This window comes from Strix uralensis, chromosome 4 (assembly GCF_047716275.1).
Source record: "Strix uralensis isolate ZFMK-TIS-50842 chromosome 4, bStrUra1, whole genome shotgun sequence".
In the NCBI taxonomy this organism is placed as follows: Eukaryota; Metazoa; Chordata; class Aves; order Strigiformes; family Strigidae; genus Strix; species Strix uralensis.
The window spans coordinates 91,182,959-91,200,095 of NC_133975.1; the positions used below are offsets into that span (position 1 = coordinate 91,182,959).

Genomic DNA, 17,137 nt, shown 5'->3' on the forward strand with positions numbered 1-17,137 from the left:
TCTGGAGAAGACCCCCCAGTGGAACTTCTTTTCTTTGGATGCTCACTCTGGGTGATGTTTTCCTGGGAGGAAAGTGGGTGCTTGCTGTTGGGAGCAGGGGTGGAGGTGGTGTGGTGGGTCTTGGGGCTTAGGCCCCAGTGTGGATTCGAAGGGGTAGGGGGTGCCATAATTCATCTTCTGATGTATTGTTATATGCCTGTGATATGACCATTGCTATGTTTAATCTCTAATTACCGTAATAAACTGTAGTGAGTTAACACATTAGTCTATTTGTTCATCCTTCTCAATAACATCTGTTTCAAAAAAAAGATTTGGAGCTGTTTCAAATTATAACACAGGCCACACGCTATTAGACAACAACAAATACAAAGCCATTTGGCTCTGCTTTGGTACATTAATATAAAGCTGTCTCACAGGACTTCTAAAGAATTGAAAGAATTAACAAATACTAATGAGTGTTCCAGTTTGGAGAAAAGATGGAGTTAAGCGGGGAAAGGAAGAGAAAAAATATTGCAAAGTCAAGCTTGCAGCTTTCCTACAAATCTATCAGCAGTGAGAAAATAAGAGAGAATTTTCCTATTCTCATGGATAACGACACACACCTCCTTTCCAGATAGGTATCCACAAGCCTGACATCATACTTTCTTCGTGAAAGTATAACAGATCTGATGGTTGATCAGTGTATGTCAGCAATGGAGACCTTACCACCAATCACTTCTTGAAGCAGATGTCTCCTCCACTTAGAAGTGATGATTCTGCCATAAGCAGTTCTAATTTTTCACACAGTTTTGAATGTGAATCTTAAAAGGTAAACTGTGATTAATGGTTTCTTGTTCAGGGAACTTCCCATAGCAGGACAGCTGTGAACAGAATAAAAGGCACGAGCAAAGAAACTTCGAGTGCTCACTGCTCCACAGAAGTGTCCTCTGACCAAGGGGAACGAGAGGAAACATCACCTGTACAGGTCGTTGTGCATCAAACAAACCGCAGCCCTCACGGCTCACAGCTAGAAGGTGATTCTATTTCTGCATTCACACTGTTATATGTCAAAAGCTTTTATCTCCATGATCTTCAGTTTTCTTGGCTTGTCTGTCATGGAGGTAGAACAAGAAAAGAAAAAGGAAAAAGGAAAGAGGAAAAGAAAATGAAAAAGAAATAGACGCTAATGCTCTGTGATTGTGGTGTAGGCCTGGCACGATTTCTTGCTGTCACAGCACTTCTTATCTCCCGACCTTCCAGAATTATATGCTAGGTCATGCTTTAGTATAAAACAAAAAGTTACTAAATTATATAATTTACTTAAATTAATGTAAACTAACCAAAACCAAAATAGGCAGAGAATTTACCTGATAGATGTGTCTGAAATTTCAGGATGTCCTCTTAGAAGTTTTGACTGTATATTGAATGTACACAGGTGTGCAGTTACAATGCTGCTCCTAGTAAGAACTATTTTTAAAGAAAAAGCTCAAGTGATCATAAATCTCAGTCAGTATACTGAGACTAAAATTCCAGTGAATCAGCAGATCAAAAATGAGTGATACATCACAGGATCAGGTCTGTGAAAAGGAACCGGCTCAACAGTGGTTCAGAGCTACCCACGTACGCCTCACCTTTGCTCACAACTACTAGAACTCTTTCTACCTCCAGGATCCTTCTTCTAGCTTCTTCTGGACACGTACCAAAGCTTATCAAGATGAAAGGGCTTTCTCAAAAAGTCCCATCACCCCACCGTGTAGAGACATTGTTAAAGAGATGATACATCATTTGTGGTGCCTCACCAAAGGTACAACAGTTCAGCCATTACTGGAGCTCAGAGCAGAACTTAGCACAAGTACCCAAAGCCAGGCAGGCATATTCCGGTTTATCTTTCTGTGATTTAGCGGACTTATGGGGAAAGCTTTTTACCTATAAATCTATGACTAATATCCTGAGTCCCACCTCAAATCTATGACTAATATCCTGAGTCTCACCTCACTTGACTGCATTGTTCTCCTTTTTTTCCCAGATCCCTTCTTCAGTATTCACCTGAACTGCATGTATGGACTCATGCTGAGTTCCCACAGTTAGGGGCCACCAAACAGGTGCTGCAGATGCTGACTTAGTCACAGGTTGTTGCCAGGTGTACTGCAACTATTGTAAGAAGGATTTTTGTGTGAGAAAGTCCTTCAAGCACCTGCTCCACGGGTGAGATATTACTACAAGGTGAGATGTGAATATAAAAGTGAAAGATGTTTTGAAGACATTTTGCCCCCTAAGAATAAACTCATCTTCCATTCAGATCGGTTTAGTGGATAAGGGAGAAAGCTGATTTGGGGGTCATCGACATCAAGTCTCAGAGGGCCCTGTTAATCATTAACCAAAAGAGACAGGAAACACTGTCTCATGAAGGGCCATCACTCCCTGCAGGGTTAAATTTTGTTTAACCTCAGAGATTTGTTAAGACTTGTTTCCAGGGGTGCCTGCATGGTAAAGGACCCCCTTGAGACTTCTAGCTTTTGATAAGCATGGAAAAATATAGCAATGAAGTTGGGAAAGAATCCGCCTGACATCTGAACGTTAAACAATTGATTCTGGGTCCATCCTGTTCCAGCAAGAAAGCACAGGTAAGAAAAAAAAAAAAAAACGGGGAAAATAAATCAAAACAATATAAGCAAATTATTATCCTGAAGATTTTTGGTATTTAGTAGCTGAATTGTACATTTTTTGGTCTTTCTTTATTAGGTTCCTATCTGGAAGGCTGCGATTATGGGCTTTTTTGGGGTCTTGCTGCACAGCAACTATTGCTACAGGTAGAGCCCTTTATGTTTTGTTATTTTAAACAACAGGTCATAGCAATGCTTTTATTTGTAGTAATATTCTCTGTTGCTGTGCAGAGCCAGACACCCACTTAGCTGTATACTGTGTCAGAATTTGGATTTTTTCCCCGAGTTCCTGTTGCTGTGGTTTATGCACCATGGGACTCTCAGGAGTACCCTGTCTCCCTGCTGACAGCCGACTGTGCGCTATGTGGTAGGCACTGCTTACAGCCGCTGCCAAGGCTTTTCATTCTACTCAGGTTTTGGGGTTTTGTTTGTATCTGAAAGAGATTTGGCCTTTACATTCTGTAAACTGCAGGTTTAGGCATTGATGAGAATATTTAGTCTCTCTAAAATTGTAATAATATACACAAAAAATAGCCTGAAATAGCTGTTTTAACCATTTATTTCTTATGTAAACTGTTTTATAAATTCTTTATATGAATTTAATTCTTGCAGCCTTAGTAAAGACCACGTATGTCAATTTGTGTTTGTCTTGTTTTATTTTTTTCCTAATTTGTGTTCTAATAAACCTTGGATTTTCTGAGTTTAGAATATTTTTCTGTCTTTCAGGGCAGCACACTGTAAGGCAAAGGTGTAATCAGGTCTACCTAAAAGGGCCCATAACTTGGACACACACAACACCCTGCAGTAACAATTAACAATTCAAATTTATCGTTGAAGCAGAAGGTGTCTATATGGGTTATAATGATCCTGTGGTGTTTGAAGGGTAAAATATACAAACCAATCAGTACATCAATGAATACTTCCTGCTCTCTTGCTCAGGATAAGGTGTAGCCAATATGTGCATCTCTATCTGAAAGCAAGGAAGGAATGAACTATTCAGTTATTGGTAATATTTTACAGGGCTGCACTGCAGTGCTTCATGTTGCTGTCTGACTACAGAGGCTTCCACAGGACATTCCTCCAGGGTGGGGGACACATGAACTCTGAAAAGCATGCCAACACTTTCTGGTATGGGTATGGACTAGCAAGCTGCTTTGGACGCTTACACAACATTACATCAACCTGTCAGAGGAGTGAACGTGCTTATGCTATAGCTATGTTTGTGGGGTGCTTTCCACTTTTGAATTAAGGCTAAAGAGGATTCTAGATCAAATTTTTTTACTTCCAGGGTTAATGTTCTGTCTGAGAAGAAAAGTAGGATTGCCGTGGCTGTTGAGTTTTGGAAATATCATAGTCCTTTATCTGTGGGACAGGTGTATCCTGTGCACACTGACCAGAAAGAATGCCTCAAGGGCTGTGAGCTCAGGATTGTCCAGCCTGGAAGTTTCAAGTAGTCATGGGCAGGAGAGAATACAGATCTTGTAAACTTCCACAGCAGTAATTCAAGCATCTATGAGAATATATTCATAACATGCTTCACTTCAACAATAGAGATAAGGGATTAGAAGAACACAATGCCTTGCACCTGGAAGAGGAGAACTGGAAAGTCCAAGTTGAATCCCCTTACTGAAGTGTACAAGAACCTTTGGGACAGCAGTGAGGGCCAGGAATTGTTTGGGTCAAGAAGCCTGAGAACTGCAGCCCAACACTGCTGCACCTTGAAGTGATAAACTTCAATAAATAGACCTCACTAACTAAACTTCAATAAATAAACCTCACAATAAACACTGGTTCATCAAGGACTCATTGTCTCTTAAATTCTACTCTATAATTAAGCTTACATTCATCTGGCCTACCCCTGTCAAAAGGCCTAGGATGCCAAATACACTGTACTTCACCTTTTCTAGAAAAGATTTTGGTGGAATTCCTGCAGGTATTGAAATTAGCATTCAGTGGTTTTCCACTGATATGTGTAATTGTCAATTCCCCTGCAAAGAAATCTCCTAGACATCTTTAGAAAATGAACCTGAAGGCGTCCTCAAGACACTGTCTGGTCCAGGATTTGTTATCTCTCCTTTGCTGGCTCATGGCACCAGAGTCCTAGCTCCCCGCTAAACCTCCTTATTTTAACCCTTGCCCACAATGCCAGCTGCTGCCTTCAACTGGCTGACAAAGTTCTTCATCAAACAGCTTAGCAAGCCATTTCTTTTCAGGCTTTGCACACTGATTATGTTTTGCAGAACTTTTACTCATCTGTGCTGCTCTCCTTTGAAAGCTCTCCAGTTCCAGGTGGTCTCCACCTCTCCTGAAGTACAATGCCCAAAACTGGGTGCGATCCTGTAACTTTTCAAGTGCCACATAGATTGGAAGCACGAACTCGGGTATGTCACATATTACATTCCCATTTGTACTGTGAATTCAATGTCACCCTTGTACTAGTACGTCACCTCTCGTGTTTTTAAGACTGAACCACAATACTGTATCCAAACATCCTAGGACTCGAGCTGTGGATTCTAATGCAAGCTTTTGAACTTGGAGCTGTTCAAACTCTCCAGCCTCCTGTGGTCAGACTTTTGGACGTTTGGGTTATTTTTGGTTTTTTTTCTTTTTTCTTTTGGCAGCTAGCATCCTTGGAAATTAGATTTAAACGCCACGTGCCTTTGAAGCGAGTAACGATTATTCATCCACGTTCCTATGAGGCCATCTGGTGGTGCTCCGTGGGCCAGGCAAGGAGGGTTGCCCCAGGAGAGGCACTTGACGGCTGGTGCATTTCCATTCTTTTTTTGGCCTGAAGTCTTGTACCTCAAGACTCTCGTGCCTGTTCTTTCCTCCCTCTGCTCTTCCCCCCCCCCTCTGATTATCTCCCTCTTTCCCCGGGACAAGAATTCAGTTTCAACTTGGCCACTAGCGGCTTTCTTGTCCCAGTAATTTGCTCTTCAGTTTGCCACAAACTTTTCTCTCTAACCTGCCAAGATGTGAGGACTGTCCAGCTTCTGACACCGGAAATTATCTTGTGCTGCTCTAGCAAGAACTTTGTGTTTCTGTGTTGCACTTAACTTCTTCCATGGTGAACGCCTACTATCTCTCTCTTTTTTTTTTTTTTTTTTTTTTTTTTGGCCTACAACTGGGCAGAAATATATGGCATTATGGATTTGATTTATCAGCACCCTTGTTAAGCTCTAACTGAATTTTATGGTTCAATGTTATAGAAAAATGAATTATGAAGACAGTTAATTTTCTGTTGCCTGCATTTAGAAAGGCATTTTCTTTTGTGTGCTTTGATTCATCTCTGTGACTGTTTCAGGGAGACATTTATCCATCCACCCTCTTTGAATATCTCTTTATATGAGTTTCATCTTCAGGTGACAATCTGGAAAACAGGGTGTGGTATGTGGTTATGTATGAACACCTAACCATTAGGCATTTTCTGTGTAAAGTGCAGCTCGATACCTCTATTGTTAATCTCAGCTAAAATTCTGCTGATGTATTAACACAATGAAATCTGCAGATAACATTGTTTTTCAGGAATCCATATGTGTGTGTATCAAAGGGAAAAGGTTTTCATGAAAATGACCAAAAACTGCCTCTGAGAGAAATGCAGTTCTTAGAATGAAAATGAAATCCAGCAAACACCTAGACACTTCATAGCGGTCTCCCTGTATCATCTCAGCCCACTGTTTCTATTTCTGAAGGTGCTTATGCCCTCATGAGGCAATTTCTCAAACTCTTTGCCAAGTACTTTGATAACATTATACGAGAAAGAGGATTTATTATTCCTCCACCTGATACAGAGAAAGAAACCCACAAAAAACATTAGGTTCTAGTTAGTAAATATGATAATTAATAAAGTCACCCTTAACTTTAAAAAAAACCCACAACCAACTGAACAAAAAGACCCAAGCTCAAATCAAAGAGTGTTTCTTGAAGTTGATAACAACCCCATTACAGAAGCAAAGGTCTTCCTGCAATTTCAAAGATGATGTGGGTTTTTTTGTTTCCTGTCTGGTCATCATGCAGCCTTCAAAATTGCACTTACCTGAAGCAATAATGTATTGGATGCATGAGTAAAATACCCTTGACATTTTTCTCTGTTTCACTGTATTTTTTCCATGACATTAAAGACCGTGTTAATAGTTTTTTATGCCAGTAAAAGCGTGGAGTATTTTTCCCCTAGTACTTTTGCAGGGCTATTTTGTTTATCCCTGTTTATTAGGACAACTTTATGCATCTAGTCCCATTGAAAAGATGAAACAGTGAAAAGTACCATGAGTTCAGGAGGTTGAAGGAATGTTTGATGGTTGAGCCACCTATTCTGTCAGAGTAATCTGAAGAGTTTGCTGAAAGATTGACCACCCCTGTCTTATAATATAGTAATGTAGTTCCTTATCAGGAGCCTGTCTTGCTTTCATGTCTTTTTCCAGCAATCTGCTGTCTTGGAAAGAGAAACAGAGATGGAAACCCAATCTAATGATCTGCAATCCCAGTTTAGTTACTGAAGAGAACTCTTTGTGCTCTTAGCAATGGCAGAAACACCCAAGACAAGTGCCAGATATTAGCTCAGCACATGGATATGACAGCATTAACTTCTGCAGCAGGGTCCTGGGTAGTTTGTTCATGTACAGAATTGAAGAAATCCATCTGAACAAAGGTGTAGGAAATCTCAGAATTTCTCCAATAGGCTGAAGGAGAAAACAAGAGCAATTTAGATTCTGTTTTGAAAAAAAAAAAAAAAAAAAAAAAAAGAAATAAAAAGACAGATCTATGGCCCCAGGGAAAGTAGACCTTCTTACAGTTCCCATTATTGATCTACTTCAGCAGAAGTTGAGAGCTAATATTTCTTTAATGCAAAAATCAGAGATTATTTTCCATTCAGCCTACTACTCACTTTACCTTCAAGACAATATTAAAAAAAAGTAATTAAAATTTTATACACATGACCACAGAAAAAGCTTGGAAGAACCAGATCTTAAGCATACATTTTACATGTTATTTTGTCGACTTTTTATACTGATTTACTCTTCCAACTTTTAGTGCAGTAGGCTGTCCACTGTGATTGGTCCCACAGCATCAATGGTTATGTCACGCTTGCATTAGCAGCATCGTTATGGTTACAGTGTTATCATTGCTTGACTGTTTAAGAATCTTATCAGCCACTTTTTAGAGGCATTATTAGTAGCGGTAGTTTTGGGGATTTCTAGATGATGACAGATTAGGGGTTCTCTGTTTTGAAGACAGAACTGCTGACGTAACTGAGGACAACCATTAAGCTTGGTCTTGGCTGAGCCCCCGGAGGCAGGGCCGCGGTGCTGGGAGCTGTCCGCGGTGCTGGGAGCTGTCCGCTGTGCTGGGAGCTGTCCGCCGTCCTGAAACCACCGCCCGCCCCCAGCGCGGGGCATGGCGCTGACGTCAGCGGGGCGTCTGGAAACGGCCAGTTCTGCTGCTCTGGGTGAATTTCACCCATCGCTCTTTTCCCTGGCACGTCTATGATCGACTGGACTAAGCCGTTAATGCAACACTTTCCTTTGCAACACTTTCCTAAGAATATGCCAGATACAGGTAGTGAAAACCCCTGTGAAGACAGTGACAATAAGCATCTACTTATATTAGTGCTAAATTTGTTTCTACAACTTCAAGAAAAGAAAGCATGTGCAAGTACTTCTCACAGGCAAATAAATGAAAAGCATGCAAATAATCAATTTTATGAAACAACAACAAAAACCCCAGAGAAAACGTTTCCTGAATATTTTTGCAGATTATTTTAATTTTTATTCTATTTTGTATTTCTATTTTCATTTTATATTTCAGTCGGCTCCAGAGGACAAATAACCAAGTCTTGTGACTAAGAATCCCTGTCAAGTCCTTCATCATACTGTGATCTAGTCTACAGAACCGGGCAAATGTGTGTGCCAACAGGCATGATGGGAATAGGCAGGGAAAAGTGATCATTGTTATAGACAGACTGGCATTAATTTGCAATTAGTTCATGCCAAAGAACACCTATATAGCCTAGAAAACCCTAAAAAACATTCTGAGTAATCTTGCACAAGCACAAACTGGACCCTTACACTAAAAGCTGCTTGCTCATTGCCTAGTAATTACTCCTGTTTACCTTTTCTTTAAAATACACTCATATGGCATCATCAATATCACTACAGTGTGTCTACGACTTTTCACGTTGTATTTGATTTTTAGTGCAGCACTGGCAAATGAACTGGCAAAGCAAACTGTGTGGACAAAGAAATCTTTAATGTACTAACACACCCCCCCACGCTATTCAATTGTTCAATAAGTTTTAAGAGTTTTCCAGAAATTTCCCTCTTTAAAAGGGAAATAAAAGTCTGTGACTGTTGAGATATAAACTTTTGACCATATTTGTGTAGTAACATTCTTCGTTAAAAAGACTATTTCTATTCAGCTACCATGCTAGATTCATTGTTGTAATAAATACTACCAGTGATAGTTTCTGTGGAAAACATTAGATTCTGCTTTAATCTCTGTTAAAATCTAAACTAGCTACTTCAGACTTTCTCCATAATCTGGAGGGGTTTTTATAATTTGTACTTTTAAATGTCTTAAAAGTGGAATAGCCTTTTGCTGAGAGGTCTTTTAACCTCTTCTGATAGGGAAGAACAATGATTTGTTCTTTAAGTACACCCCTGGATAGCAGGGTGAAGAGGTAAAATTAAACTTCTAGAAACAGTCTGTCTGTATACACAATGAGACGTATCCTGCTCTTCTTTACACTATTATAAAACAAGATTAAATCCACAGAATGTAGTGTAAGCATCACTGTAAACACAGGCAAATATGTCCCGATGTTCTGAAGGGCTATAAATGGCTAACCAAAAATAACAACTGTGCTTACTTAAAGCGTAAAACTAATAAGTGGTTTCACTGGAGTAATTATCTTTAAATGAAATCTTCATACTGAAGTTCTCACAGTCAGCTCACAGAGAACTAAGAAGAACATGATTATTAGGGTGAAGTGTTACCTGTAATCATCTCAAACACATGACAGCAAAACTTCTTCTTCCTTTGTTATAATATCTTGGTGTGGATTTTCTACTAAAATGACAGCCCTGGAAGATGAATCTTTTATTTAAGCCAAGAACAGGCAAAACACAAGCAGAAACCATGAGAGTATCCCAGATGCTCTTTACAAAGCTGCAGGCACTTTGAGGAAGGAGCCCACAATTCACACGTCAAACTAACAACCTGCAGTCAGCGATGCTGCTACCTGGCCGCTCCTTTCAGCACACGCTTCCCATCATGGAATAGCACACCCGGGGCCCCTTGTCCTCCCCATCTTATTCTGTTCCCTGGATCTGTTGGCCCCCAGGCCACCAGTAAGAGTGCGAGGGAGAAAAGTAGTGGTGACAGGCTGAGAGGGAAGTGGGATGAAAAGGCCTTACTCTTCCCCTTTCATAAGGAAGAACAGCCACTGTCTGCAGCATGAGACGGGGCAGATGTGCGAGAAACCCCACTTTTTTACACAGGTGTTTTCCCCTCTGTTGAAATCTTCCCTCTCTTCACCTCCTGTGTAGCTCTTACTTCCCACAGTACTTCCCTACCCCCCCCTAGAGAGTAACCCTACGCTCTGTACACCAGCAGACCACTGTGAGTCATTTTGGTAGCAGGGGTGCTGTGTGCACTCCTTCCTTCCCCCTGGCCTTATCCTCGTGTTTTTTTTCACTGGCATGGCTGTCACTTTATGATCTCAAACACTTGCAACCCCTTTTCCCAGGAGCCAGTGGCATCTGGCTGTGCTTGAGGTATGTTGTCTTCCCCACTAGCTCCCTCTCTCGCATCCGAGTATGGGAGGTAGCTGAATAGCTCGAGTTCAGGCGTATGACTTGGAAATGTAATTTTAATGCCAGCCACGAGGGGACCTTCATGGTTTATTTTGTCTTTCCTGCAGGTTCAGCTGATCCGTACACTGAGATCTATATAACCATTCTCACTTCCACCAAAATACTGTATCTCCCTCCTAGCTGAGGATCTGCTCAGATCCCAGTATCCCCTTCTAAGTCAACTGTCATACCCTTGGAATCTGCATCCAACTTTATTCCACTGCTTAAACCCGACAGCATCTTTCTTGTGTTTCCCCAGCAGCTTTGGATTCCCCTTTCAGGTCATTAACTTTCCATAGCCTCTGGGTTGCTCAGGAGTAACACTCTGGGGTGCTACAGCTGAGCTGACAGCAGGACTGGGGAATGGAAAAAGTGATTTCTGCATGTGCTGATCCACAGATTCTGGGACAGAGATCCAGGGCAGGGGACAGCTGAAGCATTGTTTGTGTCACTGCACATGTTAATAATCCAGTCACGGTATGATGTTAAGAATTGCTGCCTGAGTTACAGCTATGCAGCTTCTTAGGTAAAAGCAGAGTCCTAAATTTTTTTTTTCATATGGCATTAATTGAGCAGATGCCCAGAGTTCATATCAAAAAGACTCCAAGTCTTGCATAGAGAAAATTGGCAAATAGCCTACAAAAAGTAAGCTGAAAAAAATAAAGAGCTCACATTTATTGCAGCAACTGCTTTCACATCATATAACCTGGGTTTGGAGTCTCGTTCTCCTCTTGCATGCAGTAGCTATGTACTTGGATAATTTGATCTGCTTATGTCTGTATGACAAAAAGAGGATGTGACTGTAACGGGCACTAACTTGCTCACTTAATCTAGTGAGCAACAAAGAGAGAGCAACTAAACCACCCGGCCGGGGTCCCCAGCCCGTTTGTAGTTGATGTCTAGACGATGAAGCTCTCTGCCCTCGCCGCCCCTGCGACTCTGCCAGCTACACCAGGCTCACCAGCCCACAGCCTGCTCAGCTCCCACCTTCTCTGGGTGGAGAAGAGTCATCTTTCCGCAGAGTTGCTCCTGCCGGGAAGTCAGCCCATCCCTCGCTTGTCTTTTTTACTTTCCAGGTGGAGCTGGGATCTTTATTTCAGCCACCGGGGGGAACCTTAGCCTCAGTCATGACAGGCCTGTGGCGAGGTGGGATCTTCCCTCAGGCCCGACCAGCTTTCAGGCTCATGTACCTTTCTTCAAGTTCTGAAAAAGGGCCTTCCTAGATGAAAACGTACCCACCTCTTTTCTCCCCCCCATTTACATCCTGAAAGAGATATTATAGCTACTTATTATCTTCCTTCTATCAGTTGCATCCAAGAGAGACAGGCAAATCGCAACTCTGAGTTACTTTTCAGGTCTTAGGTTGTGCTCAGTTTGGAACTGAAGGACATGGTGTTTCTCAGCTGTCATGCTCTAAGCCCTCTGAGAAGTCTCATGTGGGCAATGAAGTATTTTGTACATACTAAGCAGGCCAAGTTAAACCCAGGGCTCTCCTCTAGATCGCATTTAAACTGTTGTTTATGTGAAATCCTTCACATTTGTTAGAAGTGTCCATAGCATCTTCTTTGCCTTTGTATTGCCAAGGCTTAGACACCCCTTGGGAATGCAAACTGAGAGGAAGTAAAAATAAGCGATATGTTAGTGATAACAATGTTTAGAAAGGGATTTCATGGGAATGAAATAGTCGGGGTTTTTTTGCCAATATAAATACAGGCAGAAAGTTCTTTTTGTAGCAGGAGTGTATGAAATGTGAAACCCCGCAGTGAGAAGCAACACTGATATGAATCAGAATGACTGTGATAAACAAAACTCTTTACCCCTGGAGGTGGGAACGTGATCTGGTGGTTACAGTAGCAGAGAGCAAACCTGAAGCACCCGTTTCTGCCCCTGACTCACTATATGCCTGTAGTCAACTCACTCATGTAGTGTCTGTACATCAGTTTACCCATCTGGAAAACAGGAACACACAGATCTGTATCTTATCATATCCAGCTCTTGCCAAGCGTCAATAATGGATGCTGACAGCCCTTTGCTGTCAGGAATGCAGGATTTCACAAGTGGAAAGTACAAGTCATTACCACTTTGCCAGGACATGAGCACCGCTCCTTTTGTTAAAACAGTTGTACACTTACAAGTTAAAGTGGTGATACCCAACTGACTGAAGAATCTCCTTATTCTCCTGGTAGTGTTGAAAGACTTCGAGTTAAATCTTACACAAACGTCACAGATCAGTAGCTCTCTAAAGCTGATATGCTATAAAAGCAGTGAGCTAAACCTATCTAATCTTATCCAACCAATCACTACTAACTGATATTATTAAAATGACATTTTCCTATTTTTATACATGTACTCATTTATTAAAATTAAATGTATTGCATATATTTTGTTTCTATCCTCATTAGTTGAAATTAAATCCTTTAAAATTATATTTTATAACTGAACTATTAACTAATCTTAGCCCTATGTAGAGTGAATTGGTGGTCTCAGAACCGTTGCTAAGGTTAAGGTTTCCTAAATAAGGAAACCTTTTAAACAAGGTTTCCTAATCACAGACCACACATAATCCTGTAATTGCAGAATCAGCAGACAGAGCAACGGCTGAAAGAGGCTGGAAACCGAACTGTCCTTCCACGTACAGCAGGGCTCCCCAAAGGGTTCCTGTTTGGCCTGTCAAAGCTCGCACTTAACCTCTTTCCTCCGAATAAACTCTTTTGCTATCTTGCTTGTCCACAGATGGGAGCTGCCACAGCTATATAGATTAGCTAAATGGGTCCAACCCGTGTGTGTGTAATCTTGGATAACCGTTTAAAACTGGCCTCTGCATTTTCTGCTCTTTCTATAAATTTACCACTGGGAGCCTTCTTATAAAACCATCAGTTATAAAATCATGCTTTTGATGAAACTGTTTTGACTTTAGGTATGTATTAGGCCTAATCAGTCTTCATGTTTTGACACTGCCTTTCTGCACTATAAAATTTGAAACTAATTACAAAGTTAATAACAAAAGTGATGACTGTATCTTCTTTCAGAGAGAATTTAAACCTGTTAAGGTCTGCCATGGAGGAATACCCTCCTTTGGTTTTCTCTCTCTCTGTTGGTGGAAAGCTGCACTGCCAACCATTTTCTTCTGCACTTTACTGCCAGTGCCTTTACTTTTACAGGTAGCTGTCACCCTTGCCTCACCCGCCACATACACCTTGGCAGCAGACTGGGAGAACTCCCACGGCTCCTTCTACACAAAGAACTAAATCCACCACACTCCTTCTACACAAAGAACTGAATCCACCACAAGACTTGGCCGTTTAAGCTGGAAATTCAGACTGCCCAAATTCCTAGCTAGGCACCACCTAATTCTAGAATAACATCTGAAAACGCCTGAATTTTTATTTATGAAGTTCCCCGGCTGCCTTCCTGTCTGCTCCCGGGCATTTGCAAGCTGTGGGCACGGCCGTTGCCTCAGAAGGCATGTCGTGTGGTGCCTGTTCAAACAGACTTTTTCAACGACTATCTGCAAGATCGGGCTGTAAAATAAGTCAACCACAACCGAATAATCTGAACGAATCAAGATGGGTTCACAAATTATCGGTAGTATCAGAGGGCCACGGAGTCGGGGCCATGGTCTGGGCTGCGCTGCGTTAGGTGTTGGGTGAGCGCAGCCTCTGTTGCAAGGAGCTCGCAGCCCAAGTCCCAGGCAAGAGACAACAGATGGCAGGAGACAGATGGGAGAGTACAAGGAAACAATGAGATAAATGAGCAAAAACGAAGTTGAAGACTTTAGCATTTGGTTCTAAAATGATTAATTTTACTAATCATCTCAGCTGATGTAACCCTACGGTAGGACGCCTTTCCTGTTCCAAAGGTCTTAGTAGCTGCCGTTGCAGCACCCGCCGCAGCCCTGGGTTACGGTTTAGGGGAAGAGGGGGAGTGAAGCAGGCAAGAAGTACCGAGGCGGGGGGGTTACTTGCTGAAATTCGTTCCGTGGAGGGGGCTGGGGTATCTCAGCAACCTGGGGCTTAAGGCCGCCTGATTAAGCACTGCTCAGCAGGCAAAGCGCTGACTGAGGGAAAATCCGGGCTTCGCAGGCGGCCGGCTCTGCCCCGCAGCCGCTGTCCCGGTCGGCACAGCCCGGCCGCAAACCTCCGCGGGACGCTCCCCGCCAGGCGCCAAACCCGGCCCGGCCGGCGGCGGGAACCGCCGGAGGCACCGAGCGCGGCCCAGGCAGCGCGGCGGGGCGAGGCGGACGCCCTGCACGGGTCCCTCACGCACAACCACCCGGTCCCCGCGGGTTGGCGGCAGCTCCGTGCCCCCCCGCCCGCCGCGGGGAGCGCTGAGCCAGCCCCGGGGGTGCCGAGGTGCCGCCATGGCAGCGCGGCCACCGGGGCCGGGCAGCGACCACCGCGCGGGGGGGGGGGGGGGGGAAGTCACACACAAACCCCAGAGCGCCACGGGGAGCCCTGAGGGGGCCGGAGCCCCGCGAGGGCTCCCCCCCTGCCCCCAGCGGGGTTGGGCCGCGCCGGCGGCCGGGGGATCCCGCGCTGCGCAGCCGCCGTGCCCGGGGAGCCGTTACCCGGCGTGAGGCGGCGGCCGTTGGAGCGGGCGGCGGCGCGCGCAGAGGTAAAGGCGGGAGGCGGCGGGTTGAGGGGGGTGGTGGTGTGTGTGTGGGGGGGGGTGGCGGAGCCGCCCCGCCCCGCCCCGCCCCGCCCCGCCGGGACACCCTGAGGCCGCTCCCCGGGGGCCACCTCAGGGAAAGCGAAACCAAAAGGGCGGCGCCGGGGAGAGGGGTGGGCAGGGGCTCCCCGCGGCGCGGCGCGGCGCGGCTCGCTCCTCCCCTCAGCGCCGGGGCGGGGCGGTGGCGGCGAGCGGGCGGGCGGGCTCAGCGCGCCCCCATGGCCCTGGCGCCGGGTCAGCGGGCACGGTAGCCGCCGCCGGCTGTCGCCGTGGGTGAGTCAGAGCTGCCCAGGGAGGGCGGGCTGGACATGAGCCGCTCCGCCGGGCTCCGAGCAGCGGCCGGAGGCTGAGCCACAAAGAAGTTTCCCCGGCGGCGGCGGCGCGGCGCTCCCCCCCGGCCATGCACGCCCCCGGCCGCCGGCCCTGGGGCGCTGCCCGGCAGCCGCCCGGCGCCGACCGCGCCATGGAGCCCCGCGCGGGGCTGCACAACAGCCCCGACCTCAGCCGGGCCAAGCGGCTGAGCGTGGGGGAGCTCCGCTCCCTCTTCGAGGCTCGCTGCGCCGCCGTGGCCGCCGCCGCCGCCCGGCAGCTGCCCGACCCGGCGAAGAGGGGCTGCCGCCCCCCCAACGGGGTGCTACCGCCCGTCATCCCCCGGCTCACCGTCACCGCCGAGGAGGGCGAGGAGGCGCAGGGCAGCCCCCAGGCGCGGCCGCCGCACCCGGAGGGCGGCTGGCTGAGGACGGACAGCTCGCTGCACCTGCAGTCCCGCAGGCTCTCCACCTCCTCGCTCTCCTCCACCGGCTCCTCGTCCCTCCTGGAGGACTCGGAGGACGACGTGCTGAGCGACACGGAGGGCAGGAGCCAGGGCATCGTGCACCTAGAGCACGGCGAGGACACCAACCAGGTAGAGGGGAACGCGGCGCGGCGGCGGCGGCGGGGGGGGGGGAGCTGGGACACTCCGCTCTGCCCGGGCGGGCGGGCCTGCCGGCTGCCCCCCGGGGTCCCCAGGCGCTCCCGTTTGGAGTGAGGTTGCCGTGACCCGACTCCACGAAAACTCCGGGAAAGTCCCGCCTCGGGGCCGGCAGCAGTGCGACGGGACACAGGTTGCTGCGCCTGTGTGAGAAACGCTGCCGCTTCACGTTGGCTCTTCTAAAGCCCGGCCAGGTGTGCGCTGTTTCCTTTCTACTGTGAAACTGTGCTTGATGTCCCAAGAATAGGGGGGGACGTATTTGGATCATAAGTGCGTTGGTTTTTGTTTTGTTTCTTTTTTCCCTAGTCTCCTTTATCAGATCTTCAAAATAAAATTTTTCCAGGCATTTACCAGCAGGTAATTTTTGTCTCTTTCAATCCTGGAGTCTGTGGTTGTCAATTTTTGAGCTGCTCCTTGCTGTGAGCATGACAGGAGATGGGGAGGAGCTTGGAATGGGTAGAATGCGTGCTTTTGTCCGTTCTGGCAGCAACACATTCTTCTCAGTAAATCCCCTCTGTAATTTGGCAGCTTTCATCCATGAAGTTCACTTTTAAAGGCATATAGTTAGTTGCTTTGTCATGATCTTTAATATCTATTTGCCTGACTCCTTATAGTATGCTTCTTGGGGTTTTGTAACTGAAATACGTTGCTTTAGCAAATTCCCCCTCCTACCTTTATTGAGACCGCAACTTAAATTGTTGTTCTACTGCCAGCTCGTTGGCACTGAATTGTTTTCAAGCAGAACATATGTTTTGAAAAATGTATAAGCAAGAAGTAATGCAACTTGTAGGGGATACCTCCAGCTGGACTTTTCTCATGGTAATTGTAGGTTTACTACTTTAGAGGACACATAATACAGGAGCTAAAATGCTGTGTGCAATACTGGTTTTGTTTGCATCAACTTGTGGCCTGGTTTTGGAAGAGAAAAAAAAAAACAGAACGTTTTGTACTTTGTCATATTGCATGTCAAGAAGCCGATAATAATACTACTTAATTTGTATTTTTCA

At 45.4% G+C, this 17,137-nt stretch overlaps 1 protein-coding gene across 1 annotated transcript in view; it reads left to right on the top strand.

Moving 5' to 3' along the window:
• The first annotated feature begins 15,373 nt into the window (after positions 1-15,373).
• Positions 15,374-17,137, top strand: part of ITPKA (inositol-trisphosphate 3-kinase A) — a 37,227-nt gene continuing 35,463 nt past the window's right edge. The window contains exon 1 of the mRNA XM_074867819.1: positions 15,374-16,064. Within this exon, the coding sequence (XP_074723920.1) occupies positions 15,561-16,064 (504 nt within the window). The 5' untranslated portion in view covers positions 15,374-15,560. The remainder of the gene's footprint in view (positions 16,065-17,137) is intronic.